This window comes from Molothrus aeneus, chromosome 8, assembly GCF_037042795.1.
Source record: "Molothrus aeneus isolate 106 chromosome 8, BPBGC_Maene_1.0, whole genome shotgun sequence".
In the NCBI taxonomy this organism is placed as follows: Eukaryota; Metazoa; Chordata; class Aves; order Passeriformes; family Icteridae; genus Molothrus; species Molothrus aeneus.
Window position 1 is genome coordinate 27,136,076 of NC_089653.1, and position 18,341 is coordinate 27,154,416.

General features: G+C 37.3%; 1 protein-coding gene across 4 annotated transcripts in view; it reads left to right on the forward strand.

Moving 5' to 3' along the window:
- Window positions 1–18,341, forward strand: part of VTI1A (vesicle transport through interaction with t-SNAREs 1A) — a 256,410-nt gene that overhangs the window by 146,872 nt on the left and 91,197 nt on the right. For 2 of the 4 annotated variants that reach the window (XM_066555025.1, XM_066555024.1), the window contains 2 exons: window positions 8,233–8,303; window positions 12,483–12,555. In XM_066555025.1, the coding sequence (XP_066411122.1) occupies window positions 8,233–8,303; window positions 12,483–12,548 (137 nt within the window). In that variant the 3' untranslated portion in view covers window positions 12,549–12,555. The remainder of the gene's footprint in view (window positions 1–8,232; window positions 8,304–12,482; window positions 12,556–18,341) is intronic. The other 2 variants (XM_066555023.1, XM_066555022.1) reach the window with 1 other exon arrangement.

Sequence of the window (18,341 nt, forward strand, 5' to 3'; positions counted from 1 at the left end):
TTGAACAATAACTTTCCTCAGCATTCTATTTATTATTTTTTTTATACTTTAGTACTTCCATCCTTCAACTTTGCAATGCATTTCTTTTTATGGCATTTAGATTTTGCGCGATTCAGTTTGTGAAAAAAATGGGAAACATTGAAAGGATGAGCTAATTAATGTTTCTTTAGGCTGTCCAAGGAACACTGTTGTGTTAGAGATTTTCCCCATTTGTAATTTATGCCTGTTAAAGCTTTATTTTATCATCTGTTACTGACTTCTAGGCTTCAGTTTGCACTTACTGGCTGTAACAAGCATTTCATTTTATACGGAGAAAAAATGGTTTTGGTTTCAGTTACTTTTTTTACTGTACCTGAAAAAGAGAATGGGATTTGCAAATGATAAATGGGGAAGTTGACTAGCTAACTAATAAAGATTTGTCTTAATCAAGTATGATTTGTCAGAACAGGAGCGCACTGGGGTCAGGGCACACGCAATGAATAATACAGCATTCACTGGAGAGAAGGACCAGGCAAAAGGCCTCATAAATATGCTGCTATTACCCACTGCTAATTCGTATTCAAAGAGTGAGTTGCACTGAAGCCAGCTCCGAGGTTGCTGAGCTGTTCACCTGCTTCGTGGGCTTTTCCATGTTTAAGAAAGTTTATACAGTTATATTTTTATGTACACACACTGTTTACAGAATGCTTTATTTGTGCACAGACTGCTGCACTTTTTGGTCAATGTGTTTAAGCATTATTTATTAATCAGCTTCTAGGTTTGTTTTATTTTTCTAATGTCTGGGTGCTATTGTATTTCTGGTTTTCGTTGTTTAAATATGAATGTGAATACAGCGGGAGATAGTTCCATTCACATTTGAAATGAATTTCTGAACAGTGCAAGAAAGGTTAAAACACTCTTTAGCTTCATGGAAGTATTACAGATCAAACAGGCATAGACTTCATGTTGGCAACTTTCCTGACTTTCTAATTGACCTGTAGATCCAAGATAAATCTGGTAAATCGGGATGTTGGGAGAAACCTGAACAAGACCAAATGTAATTTTGTTTGGTTCTGGCTTTACTTTCTGATGATAACTTTGCTCTTAGCTGCAAGAAGCATTTTCTCAGATTGAAACAGTTGAAGGATATACTCTTCTCATAGGTCTACTGATGTCCAGAGGAGATACTGCAAAACACTCTTGTTACTATTGATAAGTTTAAGCTACATAAATGGATCATAAAGAATCAATCTGAAAAATTAATAAGTTCTTCCAGTGCTTACAGATTTAACTAGCAGTTTTTATTCTTCATCATTGCGCTACCTAAATGTTATATACTGTGGTACGTAGTGGTTATGTAGTTAAATAAGATTGAAACAAAATCTCATTCTACTCTTCAATTTTAAAACATATTCTTCAATGAATATTCTTCATGAATTTCAAAACATTTTCTTGTCTTTTAAAAACATAATGTAACTTTTTTTTTTCTGTTTGCTGGTCGGCTAATAGCCTGTCTCACCTATTTTGTGCTCAGCTCTGTGTCTTGAAGTGCACTTACTGCTTTAAGAATGGATCAGCTTTAGCGATAGGGCCAATTTTACAAGCCTCAAGCTGCTCATGCAGGAGTTTAAGTTACGCATTTTAAGTCTTTAAAATTACCAGTAATACAGAGTCCATAGTAATTATTTGTACTGCTCTGAGTTTATAGCAAACTGGGTAGATGGTGGAACACTTCTGATTAAATAATGATTATGAATACAGCCTTAGATGAACCAAGGATCACCATTGTGTCATGTCAGTGCTGTTTGGAGTCACAAGTTTAATTAAATGTCAGTTTGTGGCTCAAGTTTTAGAGGATGTATTTCTGCAACTTAATTTAAATGCAATCATGATTTTTAATACTCTCCCCTGCTAAACCACTTTCAGACAAGGTCAAGACTGGCAGTACTGCAATGAAGCATCACCCATTCCTGCACCAAGCTCAGAGCGAGCAGGGGCTTCTCCCATCCTGGGAGCACTTAAAAAGTAGCAAAAGAAGACACTGAGGGTTGGCTCCCAACTTTAGGTACATTATTAGTGATTGAAAGGGGGGTAGCAAGTTGTTTACTTATTGATGCACTGAGGAAAGATTTCTTTTTTGCCTTAGAACTTACTTGAAGGAAGAGGGTAGGGGAGGAAGATGCGATGGGAGGAATTTGGAGCAGACAAGCACTGCTGGGCTGGGGCATGGCAAGAACAATGGCCAGCCTGCAATGTAGACAAGTGCTCAGCAGAATCAAAGTCTGCCACCTCCTGTGAATGTTGCTGTGAGGATGTTAGTAAGGGAGCTCAGCTAGATTGGTGATGGGAGTAGACAGAAAAAAATACATCAGTTAGTGAGAAATGAGTTGTTTTTTACCAGCAGATTGATGTAAGTTAGGATTTCAGAAAAGGTATGAAGCTTTAGAAACAGAAAAAGCAACTGGAGGTGAAGTTACTAGGTCTGTCATCTTTCTTCTTTCTTTATCCTATTTTCTTCTCATTCATCTGCCTTTTTTTTTTTTTTTTTTTTACTGGGGAAGGACAAACCAGGCCTGGACCATGGGAGGCGATGGTTATGAAATGCTCCCGGTTTGTTCTTAAAGGCATGTGGCACCTTCCTCAAATATCTTTTCTTCTTTATTTTGAACAAAACACAAAGACTGAATTCTGATTAGGTGTTCTGGATGTTTTTCTCACTGGCTTCTCTGACCTCAGTCTCAACCAACCCCTTTTGCTCTTGGCCAATAAAAATAATTTCATGGACATCCATTATAGCTTATAGGGAGACCTTTTCATTTGAGAAATGTTTGTATTTTTTACTTTGGTGGACATGTTGGACTTTGGAAGTTTAGGAGGTATTTTTAGATGTTACTTGCCTCCACAATAAGACTGGGCAACTTCTTTTATCCTCTCTTGCAACTGAACTTCTGACAGCTCTGGAAGTGTTGGATGTCCTTGGTGAATGCTGTGGATTGTCAGTGCTCTTTCCACCTGTATGGCATTTGCTTTTGCTGAAGAAGCCAACTAATCCCTATAAAAATTAGCTAATTTTTATTTTATTGTGTTAATTGACCACTTAGCAGCATGCAGATTAACATCTTCATGGCAGATTCTTGAGGCATTTGAGCACTAACCCATGTTTCACTGTTCTGTTAATGCTCTACAAATTGTCTTCCCATTGGCTTATGGCTGTTACATTATCCTTCATTTATCTGTATTACCCTGTACTTGTTTTTTAATAACCTTAATGATCTAAATCCTTCTGTTTCTAATTACATCAGCTGTTCAATGTAAATATATGTCAGCTGAACTGGGGAATTTATTGGACTTTTACCTGTGTCCCTATACTTCAAGATATGTCATCACTTTCTTTATTAACTTTCTGCTGTCAGAAGCATAAGGTGTTTGACTCAACGCCGAATTCTTCAACTCCTGCAACCTATATTTTCCAAGTTTGTAAATCTGCTTGCTGTCACCTCTGAACAGTGAGCTTTTAACACTTTCTAGTATTTTTTCCCAGACACTGCTCTTGATGATTTATCCTAGTCTCCTAAAATCAAAACTTTTAACCTGTCCAAAATGGAGTGTCTTTAGGAAAAAAAAAAAAAGCCCTAGCCTCTGTCTGTCAGCATAGTTTCTGAAACTCTTGTATAAGCTTTTGCTACATCTTCAGAGCATGTGATGTCTCTGTGCAAAGATCACACACAATTGCACTCCCCAAATGGCACCACTCACTGGGCAGGGCTGAGGATCTCAGCCTGGAACTGATTCCCACTCCTACTCTGGTCAACACACAGTGGTTTTTGTAGTGTATTTCATGATTCTGTGGAACAGCCATCTTGATTTTTAACATGATCTTCTGCTTTTCCCAGTGTAAATTAATTTGTTGTTTCCAACATCTAATTACATAGCTCAGATGCATGCATTGTATATATGATGAGATTGAGCAAATCATATTTCTGGCATCCTTTCTGTGATTTTGTTCATTTTAAGCTTTTTTTTTCATATTTTAAATTATATCAAGATATCTGCTGCATCTTATGACACTTTTATATGTACACACACACACACATATATGTACACACATATACATGCAAACACACAGGGTACACTTTGAGAGAAAAAGTGCTCCATAAACTATGTTGGATTATTTTATTTTTCATATGAAAAGAAAAATAGGGAGTCTGTCTTCAAAATTAATAAAAATGCATGCTTGTTTATCCTAAAGCCTGGAGAGGCTCATTCCGTGTCATTCCTGTCTCTTGAGTAAATATATTAGTCATTCTTAGGGCAAAAAAGTATTATTGACTTGAGTGATTAGAAAAAGCTCTTTCAGAATCAGTTTAGCTGATAAAGTACATAAATTCTTAAATGACTGGAGGCAAAAAAAGTAAAAGAAACCAGTCAAGCACAACTTATTTTGCATTCTTGATGTGTGTGTAGGTATTAGAAATCAAACTCTGTGGACCACATATTAAATAATTACAATTTGTATGTATAAATACTGCATACAGGTTACAAGCAAATTCCAAAGAAAGGGCTTATTCAGGAGTGCAAATCATTGCTAGAAGTGATCATTGTCTTTTGGGTTTATCTCAGCATAACTGTTGAAAGCCATGTGCCAATTTGTGCACACATGAAGGGGGAAGTTAGGTTTGCATTTGTTATGTTTGGGGGGGGGTGTTGGTTTTTTCTTCAAGTGAGGAAAGTTATATTCATTCCTCTAATTAATTTCAGTGTTTTAGGATAAGAAATGTTATATTTTTCTTGCATAACATAGTCTCATAGAACCAGGCACCATTTGCGTTGGACTCACAACATGGCATTTTTGAAGTTCTTGGCACTAAAGATCCTTTCCCATACTTTGTTCAAAAAACCTTTAGGGCAGAATACATTTAGAGCTGTGGATTTTAGCATTCACCATTTAAGGATGATGCTTGTTAACATTATGTACTTTTTCAGAAATATTTTTTTCTGCCCATCACAGCATTGTTTAAGACTGAGATAATTGCTCTATCGAATATTCTTGCCCTCTGTCAGTACACAGATAATAATGATGTAAATGCATTCACCCTTCTGCTTCACACAGTTAAGCTGTAATTTTAAAACATAATTTTATGCATCTCTTTGGGAATTTCAGTTTGAAGAGGCAGCACCACTCAGTCTTTGGTAGGACTTGGGACTGCGCCATACTAAACATTGTCCGTACAAAACAAGGGAAAGGTTGGCATAATCCCCAAATAATTGACATTGTTAAGATTCTGTGGAATTAACACCATTACTGGCAAGAGGCAACACCCTTTGGTTTGTGTATTGGTCTTAATTCATGCATCTGCACTACAGTATATCTTACAAACCTGACCTTTTCACATAACTGTAGTAGCTTCTTCAATGACTTGCATTATAAGTAGGCTGGGAAGATCCAAGCAGCACCATTGCACTAAAAGCATGAATCTGCCAAATAGATGAATGTTTTAACTGGAAGGAAAAGAATTGTGGGGAAACCTGAAAAATGTTAGAAAGCAATTATATCAAGCTTGTAATTAGCTGTACTGTGGGCTAATGCTACATTTTTCCTAGTCCCAGGTGCTTTCAGTTGCAAACCAAGTGAAGAGACATGTCTTCATTGAGGAGTCTTTATTTTCTCTCTGTAATAATATTTTTGTTTGACTGTCTTGACCTTCCAGCTAAAAATCAAGTTTCACTGTCATCAGTGAATTTTCTGAGTAGAATGAGGATATGAGGAGGATAAAGGTGTCAATTTATGTTTGCAAACTTACTGTGAGATTATGTTATTTCCGTCATATCTCTTTGTTCAACTTATGTTATTATTTTAGCCCAAAAAAGGCCAAAGATCATCAACGAAAGTGCGTGTAGAGTAAAGCTACTCCTGTAAAATTGATGATCCGTCCAATTATTTATCTATAGAGGCTGCTGGGAAGAAATGCAACTATCTCAGTTCTCAGACCCCTCTGCTAGGTTGAACTTCATGGCTGAAGGTTTAATCCCTAAGTGTCATATCAACAATTCATTCTGTGATATTCTGGCTGACATGCTCTCCTTCCTTATTTATTGATGTCTTCAGTCATCGACAATGAGAGGAAAATACACTATTCGTCAAAGTGACGGTGTTTTACCCTCACTTACAGTTGATGCTGCTGTCACATTGATGGTTGGAAAATAAACTCAATCATTATAAGAAGCTAAGAGTCTGAACTTGCCACTGACAGGAAGAAGATGAAAAAAAAATATACAAACCCACAGTAACTTGCTTAAAAATTGGTGTAATAAAAATAAAACTGTTCCCTACAAAGATATTTTTGAGCTTTGTTCATGAGATACAAAACCATTTTAGCCATGTATTTTATACTTATTCCTTTGAAGGAAGATCTGTACCTCATACTCCTTTATGTCTGCAAACATACATGTAATTTTTAGCACTAAATATACTTTTTATCATTTCACCTCATGCTACTAGGTTGGTAATTTGTTGGTTTTTTTCCCCCTCTCTTTTAAGAGATCTTGCTTTGTTGTTTTTTTTTCTCCCCTGGATTATATTGAACACATATTTCTGTTTGTGTATTACAGTATTTTGAGTGCTTTAATGAGGAAAAGCTCAGTATAGTTCCATCCTGTAAGTCCTTTGACATGCAAACATAAGCAAGGCTCTTGTGAATCACTTTCTGAGGCTGCCATTTGTGTAACTGCACTGCACTGTGCAGCCTTTTTAACTCCAAACCCATGTATCTTACCACATTTCACCTTTGGGAGGCATTGTATATACAGCTAAAAGTAAAGAGCAGCGAGCCAAGAGGGACAAGATAGCATAATGAGGATGTCAATTTGTGGTCAGAGGAAATATTTATCTTACTTGTACTATACTTGGCAACTGATAGAGAAATATATATGTAATGAATTTCCTCCGACTTTATCTGGCAGACTGTGTACCTAGTGTTAAATGGATTTAAAAATAACATTGCTTGTCTCAAACTTTTAAAGTTTGAGGTGATTCTGCTTTGGATTGTTCCTTGAAAATGGACTGTATCTATTAAAAAAAAATCATAATCGTGTTTGCTAACATATTGGTGAATTTTTAATGATCCGTTTCTGAAGGCTCCCTGAATAATGACATTTAGGATCCCACTGACTCACCAGAACAAAAGCAAGGCACTTTTTTTGTTGTTTAGGGGAAAAAAAAGCCATATTTTTGTAGTTGTACTGTTTTGGTTCATATCTCTGGTAAGCCTGCTAAGTACCCTAAATGAATGTGCACAGAAATGCTGGTTGTCTCACACGTGCTGTGTGTCCTGAGGCAAAGCTACAGCTGCTTCAGCTCCTTCTGCCTGCTTCCCCATCTGTAAAATGGGAATGCTTTAACTTATTTTTCTCCTTTGGGGAAATACAGGAAGGGTTTCTTAATATTTCTATAGAGCTTTGAAGATTAAAATCTCTCCTCTATACTTGCTGCTAATATTTCAGGGTTAGAGAAGCATTTGATTGAAGCTGTTTGAAGAGTAAAGTTTTGGCATCTTGTGTTGTCTTTGTACCATATCTTGAGGCCTCTCCACTATAATTTTGCAACCTTTGGTTCAGCGTAAGCTGCTGAAGCAAACAAGCCCTGTGTAAACAAACGGTGATGACTATAAATTAATGTCTCTGTCTGCTCTTGAAAACATCAGGAGATTACAGCCTATCTCTAAGCCAGCCAGAAACAGTCCATGGTGGAGCAAAGTACACACCAGTGAATGGGCTGAGCCTGAAAAAGCTTTCATTTAAGCATCAATGGTAAATCCTGAGAGGCAGTGAGAGAGGTTTTCTTCTAATATGACTTCTGTGTCTTTAGATGTACAAGGATGGCTGGTGTTTTAGCAAAGGCTTACTGACTTCCTTGGGCTTAAGGAGTAGATAGGAAGTATGAGCACCCAGCATCTCGAGCAAGTCTGAAAGTCTTCTTGCCTTTGTTTCACAGATCAAAGGTCAGCATCAATTCCCAGGGTATAGACAATCTCAAGAGACTGCAGAGGGGCAGCTTCTGGTTTGGTTTGCTTCTTCAGTTTTATGTTGTCTGAAAAACTTAAAATTTAAAATAATGATGTATTCTTCTTTGCAGTTAGGAGGAGTGATTAGGCTACCACGTGTTAAGTGCTCTTGTTAGAATCTAACTTGGCATTTTAAGGCCTTGCAGTCACAAGCTGTATTTTTCATGATTTACATTTTCATTTTTTAATGCAGAGCAGATTGGACAGGAGATGCTTGAAAACCTCAGCCATGACAGAGAGAAGATCCAGCGGGCTCGGGAAAGAGTAAGTTTGATAATAAGTAATTGCTGATTCTGCATTTTATTTGCATTGGACAAGTTCTTTGTGCATGCAAAAATAATCCAGATGAGATATAATCACCATCTGCAGTGGAGAACTTACAAAGTGTCTTACATGGGCCCCATCCTGCCAAGTCTCTCTGATGGGGAGTCACACTGTAGTCACCAAATCTGCTGCTGGGAGCAAATTTTCTGTCACCATCACAGTTAGGTCAGTGTTCTGTCCTTTGAAGGGTTTGTTATGCTGTCCATTCCAATGACTACTTGGGCTTCCAATAAAACAGTTCAGTATTATAAGTGAGCTTCTAATAGTTGAGCAACCTTACTCTTTGTAGCTGCAGATGCAAATAACAGCCTCTTGGGCAGGTCTATGTGAGGAGCAGGTACTGCTGCTCTGTCTCTGCAGCCAAGGCCACATATCTGTGTCACTTCTGGCTCCTGGGGCTTCCATAGGGATCAGCTCCACTGTGCAGAGTTAATGGAGTGCTCAGGAGCCCATCCCATCCAACGTGTACAAATTCTCTGAACTTCTATGTGGGAACCCATCCTCTCTGTCTCTGGTTTCTGCTCACAGAACCAGGACTTTCTGTCCATGACCTGTTGTTCAGATACTTTCCCAAGTGACCAATTTTTTGCAATGCTTTCTGAAGTGCTGGGCATTGCTACTTTAAAACAATACATATAACTAGATCACTAAATGTAACTGAGAATTGTGAGGATTGACCAAGTTTTGTTCTGGCAACTTGGTGTTATATTTCACCTCCACTTCTTGTATCCCCAGTGACTGCTGAGTCTGAAATGCTTTTCTGTTTCTAGCTGGACAAATAAAACCTAGGCAATGGAGATAAATGCCATGTATGCCTTTCTGCTGATCCTGTATATCCCAGGGATGTAGTTCTGATCACTCAATGTATGCATGGTTCATAGCATAACTTTTCCTTTTCATTGCTTTCCAACTGAGGAGCAAATTTCTTTTAAGGCAAAACCTGTAAGAGGCAAAGAGCAAGATTTAAAATAAGAAGCATATTCTAGGAAAGTGTAGTACATACATACTCCACCACAATGCAGCAAAAAACCCTCTTGTCATAATGGAAGATCTCAAATTCCAAATTGTTTTATCAGGAGCCACTTAAATACTTAAAAATACTTAAAATATTTTCTTCGGGGAATTCAGAAAAGTTCTCCAGTGGAGCCACATGGTTCTACCTGTTCCAGTTGTCTGTGTACACTCAGATGAACATTCAAGGGAGATCTTAGATAATTTAGCTAGCTTTCCATTTTCTAGAGATTTTGAAAGACCAGAACAGAGAGTGCTTTATCAATGCATGATAGACATACATTAAATACATGGAGTTATTATCTTATCAACCAGGGAATAAATTTGTCTTCTGGAGTGAAATAGCCAGCATGAGTATGATGGTCAGGTTTAACAGTTCAATGTTGAGAAAATTAGGAAGATCATTTTTTATAAGCAAAATGTAAATAAGTTAATGTCTCAATGGTTTGATAAAATTTACATATATGAATTTTCCTGTCTGTAGAGTAAAACTCGTACTTTCTTCTGAAGGGAAAGAGAAGGGATAAAAGCTCTGCTACAAGTCAAATAGGTTAACTGGATTATACAGGACATTAAAAGATGCAACATCTTTTAGGAAAAACTCAAAATTTGTGTAAGGCAGACAAGATATCAATGTCAGCATCTTGTTCATCTTCCTGTTTTCTCATTATTATTCTTAATATTATCTTTAAAAACCATATAGATTTGCCATTGCTAATATCAAAGCCTGTTTCAAAATGTTTTCACTACAGCAGTTCTGTGAAACACACACAGTTTAAGAGGTTCACATTCCACCAGTTCCATTCCACACTTCTGTGGTGTGCTGGTATTGGTAAAGAAATGGTGGAATAACTGCAATCAGAAAATTCAGTTTTAAATAAAAACAAACTTACAGTTTGAAACTCTTCATGTGGGTTTTTTTTTTCTCTGCCAGAGCAGGAAGAAAAGGTGTTTTCTTAGCATTCTCTTGGGAGGTAGCTAGAGATCTTCCAACTATGTGTGTACGTGTTTGTTTCTTTTTTAATGTTTCTTTTGCTTATTTTGTGGGTTTTTTATTACCATAAAAACATGAGGTCGTCTTGCTTAGAGGAGTTTGTCAAACCCCTAAGATTCAGCTTCCCCTTCCTAACTATCAGCACTGATTCTAGCTGTCAGGTAGAATCCTGCAGCAAGAGAGGAAAGTTAGGATCAAACATTTAATGGTAAAAAGGAGAGCGCTACTTTTCTGTGAAAAGGGAGGAGAAGCCCCAAGTGTTAAATGCATCTTTATGAATAATAAAAGACCAATGTAAAGCATACATTTGTACTTCAGATTCCCTTCTAGCATAGATAAGAACTTGGCTTTTTAATGAGCCTTTTAAAAATTATTGTGACGTTTTTTCTGCTGTTACTTGTGTCAAACCGGGCTAAACTGCTTTTCTGGAGCTTGGATTGTCTAGATGAATCAGGAAAAAATGAGGGAATGGCCTCCCTGGAATATAATACTCATCTTTGTTCCATCATAGCACATAATTACAGAGATCTGAGAGTTAGTGCAAGCCTTCCCACTGAATATGATATTGCTAAGAGCAAGACTTGATTGGTGTTATCCAGTCCCAGCTTCTACTTGGTATTTTCTTAATAGCTTTTAGAAGAATAAGGAGGAAATTTATGCAAAAAGGTTATGTGACACTGATTGTCACATCACCTACTGATTCCAGTAATAAGCATTAAATCTGGCAGCAAATATTTACAGTGTTGTGCTCCAGAATAGAGACTGGGTTTAATATTGCTGCTGTTCAAATATTCAAGATATAATAGTGGTTTGTTATGGTGAAGGTGATTTGTTATTGGAAGACTGCCACTCTCCTTGGCAGTGTTACTGTTTTGATGGATTTGAAACACAGGATGCATTTTGTCTGCTACAACAAAGTTTTTTCAGTAAGAAGTCAATGACTCAGGTAATCCTTTCAATCTCATTTGATTATGAAGAGGTAAATATTCAGCTTTCACAAGGAGAAGAATGTTTTTATGTATATACACACAGCTGTGTTTTGGGGCATGTTAGAAACAGTGGTCTCTGTTTTTTCATAACTGAAATAGTCATATTCATTACATTATCTTTTTACAGTAGATTTTGATGTCTCACTGGTTCCAAGATGTCTAAAATGTCAACAGATGTCTCTCTTCTAGCTGCCAGTGCCAGAAGAGGTGATAGGAAAGTAACTCCATTCTTCCTATTATCTTCTAATTTCTAGATTTCTTTTTGTGTGACACTAATAAAGAGAGGGGACATTTTGATCCCTTTTAAAAAGCAATAGAAATAAACATGAAGTTCATTTGCTTCATAAGTTTTCATCTACTCTATTTCATTTTTTACCTATTTTGCAATATTTTGAGAGCTGTAGAACAAGACAGCTAATTAGGTATAGCTGTAAACTGTAGATTTCCTTTGTCCTAATAAACTACAAAAATGGTCATTTCAGTGAGTGAGAGTTCCTTACATGAAAAAACCCCACCATATCTGCTGTACAGCTGTTCCTTCTGTACATGTGCATATACTATTCACAAAGCATTTGAGCACCCAGGCCACAGGTGGCTGCTATGAGGTCAGTACAAGTTTTATATTTTAAGGGGCAGTATAGACATATTTATTTTACACAGAATTGCTAAAGTGATATATTTGGTATTTCTGTTTCTTTCTTTAAACTACAGTCTTTGAAAAACAGTGAAAGAAAGACATGTCTTTCTTTTCATAAAGCATCAGGAACATGGCTGTCTCTTCATCCCTTGATCCTTTCACTAGTGTACACAAACAATACACATACACGTGGGACTTATGGATTCCAATGTATAGAGCTTCTACCTGCAACCCTTTATTTGTAAAGCTTTTGCTCTTTATCCTGACTCACCTTTCTTGCCTCAATGACTTCCCTTCTCTGGGTTTCATATTTATGTAAGTGAAAACAAGACAAGATATTTTTAAATTTCAGAGCTTTGGTGGCTTTACAAGCTTGTTGTGTGCTAACCCTGAAGCTAACTGACTCAGATGACTGTAGAAACCCCTGTCCTTTGTACAGACTGGGCTGCCTGTGCCTTTTACCCTTAATGGGACTCTTTTCTCCCCAGCTTAGAGAAGCAGATGCAAACCTGGGGAAGAGTTCCAGGATTTTGACGGGAATGTTGCGAAGGTAAGGCCAAGGTAGGGACATTTCTGCTCTTTCTTTTTTCTTGTCTCCCTCCGTGCCTTTGTTTTCAATTTTACTTCAATCTCAGCATATTGCTGGTGTACCTGACTTTTTTTTTCAACCAGGCTGCTGTGTAGAATGTCTTTGTATGATAGAAGTCTTTGTCATGACTATGGAAAGAGTTTTCTGAACCTGAAGGATAGCCCTTGTGTAATGATTTCTCATCTTTGTTTCTTTGTATTTATTTGGAGGGTTTTGGATGTTCTAAAACATGGTGGGGGTTTGGATGTGTTCTAAAATTAAGATCTTTTGATGATGATTTTCTGTCTTTCCTATTCTTGAGTGATTTCTGTGTTTTGAGGGGTTTTTTTGCCTGTTAAAATGAGAAAGTTGGTAAATGTTTTGGGACAGCATAAATTTATGGGCAGAGAAAAGGTTAAAATTATCAATTCTGCCTAAATAGATGGGGCAGACACATAGTCAACCCTTGTGGTTTTAGCATGTTTTTTCCCACGCTTTCAATGTTATGAAAATTGTCCCTGGGATCAAAATGAGGTGATATGAAAAGGAAAATGTCCTAAAACTCTGTGTAGGACTGAAGAGAGGGAGTTATCCACTGATTATTTCTCCCCTTAAATTTGCATTGGTGCATTCTCAGACAGATTTTTTTGAATTAGTGGCACCTCTGGATATGTGTTCTTTACCCAGTGAACCAGCACCTGAGCTTCTCTGTGATGTCTGTATTTCTGTACGTATTCAGTTTCCTAAAGAAGAAAAGCATCCCTCTAATAAGCGGTGCTGGGTGCTAAGAAAGCACAGTTTTAAAGGAGTTTAGTGCATCCTCTGAAGAATTCAGTCTGAAATTACCCTTGCCACAGGCTTTTATGTTGTGTGTTTGCTTAATGCACTTTGCTTATTTGAAAAAAAAGGGAAAAAAGAGGAGAAAATTTTAGCAGAGTTGTTGATTTGTCACTTGGCTTAGGAAACGTGAAAACTGGAATTTTATAAGCTGTTCTTTAGAACAAGCTTTATTTCTCCATAAGTCTCCTCAGAAAAATACCTTTGTTAGTTCCTTGTATACCAAATTGACAAAGGTTAGAGTGACTGAACCTGATGCCTTCATTCCACAGATTTCTTACAATTCCAACTCCAAAATGAAACATATAAAATTCTCTGATTAAGAGTAATATGTAAATGACACAAGCTAAATTCAAAATCCATGGAGGAAGGAAGTGGCAATTGAAAGGGATGGTTCAGTGGCTGTAGACAATCAAAATAAACTATAAAAAAATGAAGGAAAAGAAAAGACACCAACCAAACCCAAGTCTCCCCCGGAAGGGCTCTGCGACATGAGCTGTAACGAATATTCTGCATATGTCTCCATTTTGTCAAATCTCATTAAAGGGGTTTCTTGCTTTATGTCAATTGAGCTGTCCAAAAATCATTCATCATTTTAGTGCAAAAAAATTCATGCAGTTATTTAAATAATATCATATTAATGTTAAAGTTCAGCTGTCATTTAATAGTATGGCTTAATCAGACATAGCATTTAGGAAAAATAGTTTTTTCGGGCTTTACTTGGCTTTCAGGTTGGCAGATTCAAATAAGGATTTATGGGTTTCTAAACCAATGTATTCTTTCCATGTTTATGCTTGAGGTACCCCAGCCTTTTTTGAGCACCCTGTAGTCTGTTATTTTCAATAAAATAAAGTATCTCCTCATATTGTGTTTGAATACATTTGCAAGTAATTTGGAGAAGCTGAAACAAAAACATATGCTGTAACCTTTGACTTTGTTTTCTGTTTGGGAATCACAGTTAGGAGTCCTAGTTTATAAGTGTTCCATAAGCCAAATGAAAAATACGATCTTTCTGAGATAGACTTGGGCTCTTCTTTTCAGACAAAGGGATTATGTAGTTGAACACCATGATGGCATGTTTCTGTGTGTCAGAACAGCACCGGATTTCCTTGTTCTTCAACAAAAATGCTGAGCTGAGTCACCCATCTAGAAGAAAGGCGGGTTAGGATTTAAGCTCAGGTCAGGTGAATGTGCCAAAAGCAATGCCAGCAAAGAAGCAGCTTTCAGTAGACAATTCTCCTGATGTTGTTTAAAACCTTGTAATTGATAGACCTACAGTGAATTTAATTTGCTTGTGACTGTTGGGTAGAGGGGTCTAGCATTATCCCAATTTGTTTAGTTACAAGAATAATCATGAAATACAGAGTCCAAGAAATCAGCATGTATTAGATAAATACAACTGCAAGAAATATAATTAGCACAGATTGGCAGTTGTTTCCTAATTTCTACATACTTCAGTACACACCACACAATATTTTGCATAATTACTGGAACCAATAAAATAAAACACTGGAGGACCATCTCCACATCAATATTCTACAGAAAAGGTAATGTTAAATTGAACATTGCTCAATGTAGTGGCTGTTCCCACAATATATATTTGCTGATATGCTTGAAGTCATATGCCATGCTAACAACTCTGTGCTTCAAATTAGTGGCTAACTCTTTCTAATTTTACTGTCTGGAAAGGTAAAGCAGCATCTCTTTTGAATCTGGCTGAATATATTAAGAGATCATGTATTTAGATAGCTAGAGGGCTAAATTACTGCCTTTGTATGACCTAAATTCCCTGGCCATGTGTTTGTGCATAAAATGTTTTGGAGATGGGGAATAAAAGCAGAGACAGGTTTTGTAGGTGGCCATGGCTCACTAAGGAAATCAGTGGCATAATAGGGACAGGCCTTCCTATCCCAGTTTGCTGCTCCAGCAGTAAGGTACCCAGCCTTATGTATTGGAATTTGTTGTCTCACAATATTTTGAGTATGTGGGTAAAAGTATTTTTGTAATAAGTGTTTTTAAGTATTCTCACATACAAATAACCTATACCTCCATGATCTTTTTTTTCTGTAGAAACTACTTAGGTTCTACTAAGCTAATACATTCCTCTTATGGCATGGCATTACTAGGATCAGGGGGAATGGCTTAAAACTGAAAGAGAGTATTTTTAAATTCGATATTAGGAAGAAATTCTTCATTGTGAGTGCGGTGATGGGACATGGGGGTTCAGAAAATTAACTTAGAGTAGGAATTAATTTTCAGATTTAGATGAAGCGTGCAGTTCTTGTCTGTGAGGCACTGGAATAGGTTGTCTCAGGTCTCTATCTCTTGGTCTGTACCCCAGTGTGAACTGGGGAGTGCACAGTATGCTAGAAAGAAGTAGAAAAGAATGTGTTCTGGAATATCTTCAGGGTTTTGCCCATATCCTAAGCCAATAGCCTAGAAAAGCTTATAAGAAAAGAATTTGGAAGGTCTCCAAGCCACACACAGCCCAGTGGGAAACAAACAAACCTAAAAGTAACCAGATAAAAATTTCAGTAGATTTGAATCTTTTTTCAATTAGCAGATAAGTTCTGTCTACCCCCTTCGAATTGCGGGAAAATATTTTAGAAGAATGGCTGCTACACTCCAGAACAACTTTTTATCCTGTCTGGTTCACCAGGAAATTTTTGTGTTAAAAATACTCTTTCAATCTTCAGATTTCAGTGTTCTGAATTGTTGTCAACGATGTTTTGAGAAGCTTATGAACACATCTGCATTTATAAAAGAGACTTTTAAAATTTGATTCCCAACAGAACAGAGACACTACCTCTGTCTGATAGAAATGAGGCAGTAAGGGTTCAGTTCAGCTCTCAGGTAATAAGTTATGTGGCTTGCCAACAGCTGCATGACCAATATGATTGCAATCAGAAATGGAATGGGAGTTCTGGTGAAGCTTTTTCACTCTTTCCAGGAAAATTCTGGGAGTCCTGCTTCTTGCATCACCGCTAGTCAAAGTTTGTTCTACTTTTTTAGACCTTGCAGTTATTTTTCAACATTTCACAGAATTGTAGGACAATTTAGGTTGGAAGGGACCCCTAGAGGTCATCTGATCCAACCTCCTGTTCAAAGCAAGTCTCATTAGAGTAGGTTGCTCAGACTCCAGTCACATTTCAAACACATACAAGGCTGGAGATACCAATGTCTGTCTGAGCAATCTGTTCCAGTAGCAGCTGAGGTAAGCAAATCCTCCAGGTACCTCACTGAAATTTCCCAGTATCCAACTTGTGTCCATTGCCTCTGGTCCTAAGCAGAAGTGATTTTCAGAATTGGCCTTCAGAGTTTGGGCCTGGATTGCAGTTTTTCCTAGCAATTCTCATACAACTTCAGCAGTGGTGAAGTTGTGGTCATTGGGCTGAGGGGACACTGTGTAGGGCAGTTCTTGAAGCAGGGCATGGGGTGCTCTGCCTCCACCCACTGACCTGGGCTGTGGCCATTCAGCAGTGTATGCACAGGACTTCATTATTGCTTTCTCTGGCTCAAAGAGATGTGCAAAGTTAAGAATGTCTGTTCTGCCTCCTTGCTTGGCTACAAAGCCCACATTTCCATATGTTAGGAACAGCAGCAGGGACAGTCCCCTGTGGGGACACAAACCCAAACAAAGAGTGAGTGTTACCACTGCCTTTTCCCCTATTTCCCTACCAATCTCTGTTTCCATCCCCAAAAGTCCATGACAAAAAACTGATTTTCTTCTGAGTTAAAGCCTGTTTCAATCATACTTGGCCATGACTGTTGAGTCTCTGCAGTTTTCTGAAGGCAGGTCTTTGTATCACCAATCCAGAGTAGGATTTAACATACAGCTACATTTGCTTTGTTTTCATGCTAATAGAGGAGTTCTTCTTTCCAGGATATTTGGTCTCAAGCCAAAAGAAGTTTGAGTAGGAATTGTTTCAGCAACTGTTTCGTCCATATATATTTCTATTTTTACTTCAAGATGTATTTCTACACTGAAAAGTTATTGAGATGGTAAATCTTCAAGCAAAATGTCTGCTCCATGTCGAATATTTACAGCTGCAGCTGTTTACTTCAGTAATTTAGACCTTGATTTGGGAGCATATTTAAGCATATGGTTAACTTAAACCAGAGGAGCAAGTCCCTTAACTTGAGGGAGACTGAATAAGGGGGGGAAATAGGTGGCAAAATGATTCTGGGTCATCTCTTGGGGCAACACAGGTTTTATTGTGCTCCTTGCAAATCACGTCCTTAATATTTCTGTTGTTAACTGGAAGCTGTAAAATATGCATAGTGTGTTTTAGTGCTTGTTACTGTCAATATAAGAACTTTTTTTATAATTTTACTGACTTTTAAGCATTTAATATAGTTACTTGATTCTTATGTTATTGTACATTTGTATTTTGTTATGCAGCTAACCTTTATCAATTATGAGGTGTTGAATCTTTTCAGAAGGAAACTGATAAGCTCTGTGGTGATGTTAATCACAATCTAGTCCTTGGATGAAGAACATACTGCTTATTATTCCAGATTAAACTTTGGCATTAATTAGTACCTAGTTGTTCCTCACTTTGTCTCTGACTTTGAAAAGAAACCTTGTTTCTTTGTTGAAGTGATGGACAAAACATCTGGAAAACATAAATGTGTCGTCAGCAAAATTCCCAAGGGTGAGCATTCTTCATCATTAGGAGTCCAACCAAGAAAGCAGGAAATGTACCTCTAGGTCTGAACAGCAAATATTTTAAAATAGTATGGGACAATATGGGTTCCCTGTCCTTAGTTTAGGTATGATGTAATCTGATGCATGTAAGATGCATTTGTTTTTTTTAATAATCAATGGAAAACCATTTTCTAAACCTTACTCATCTTTCTTAGATAGTGTTGTTTCTGCTGTTTCCACAATACTTTTGAAAAATCTTGCCCTACTTTTATTCAATGTTAGAAATACTGTTCA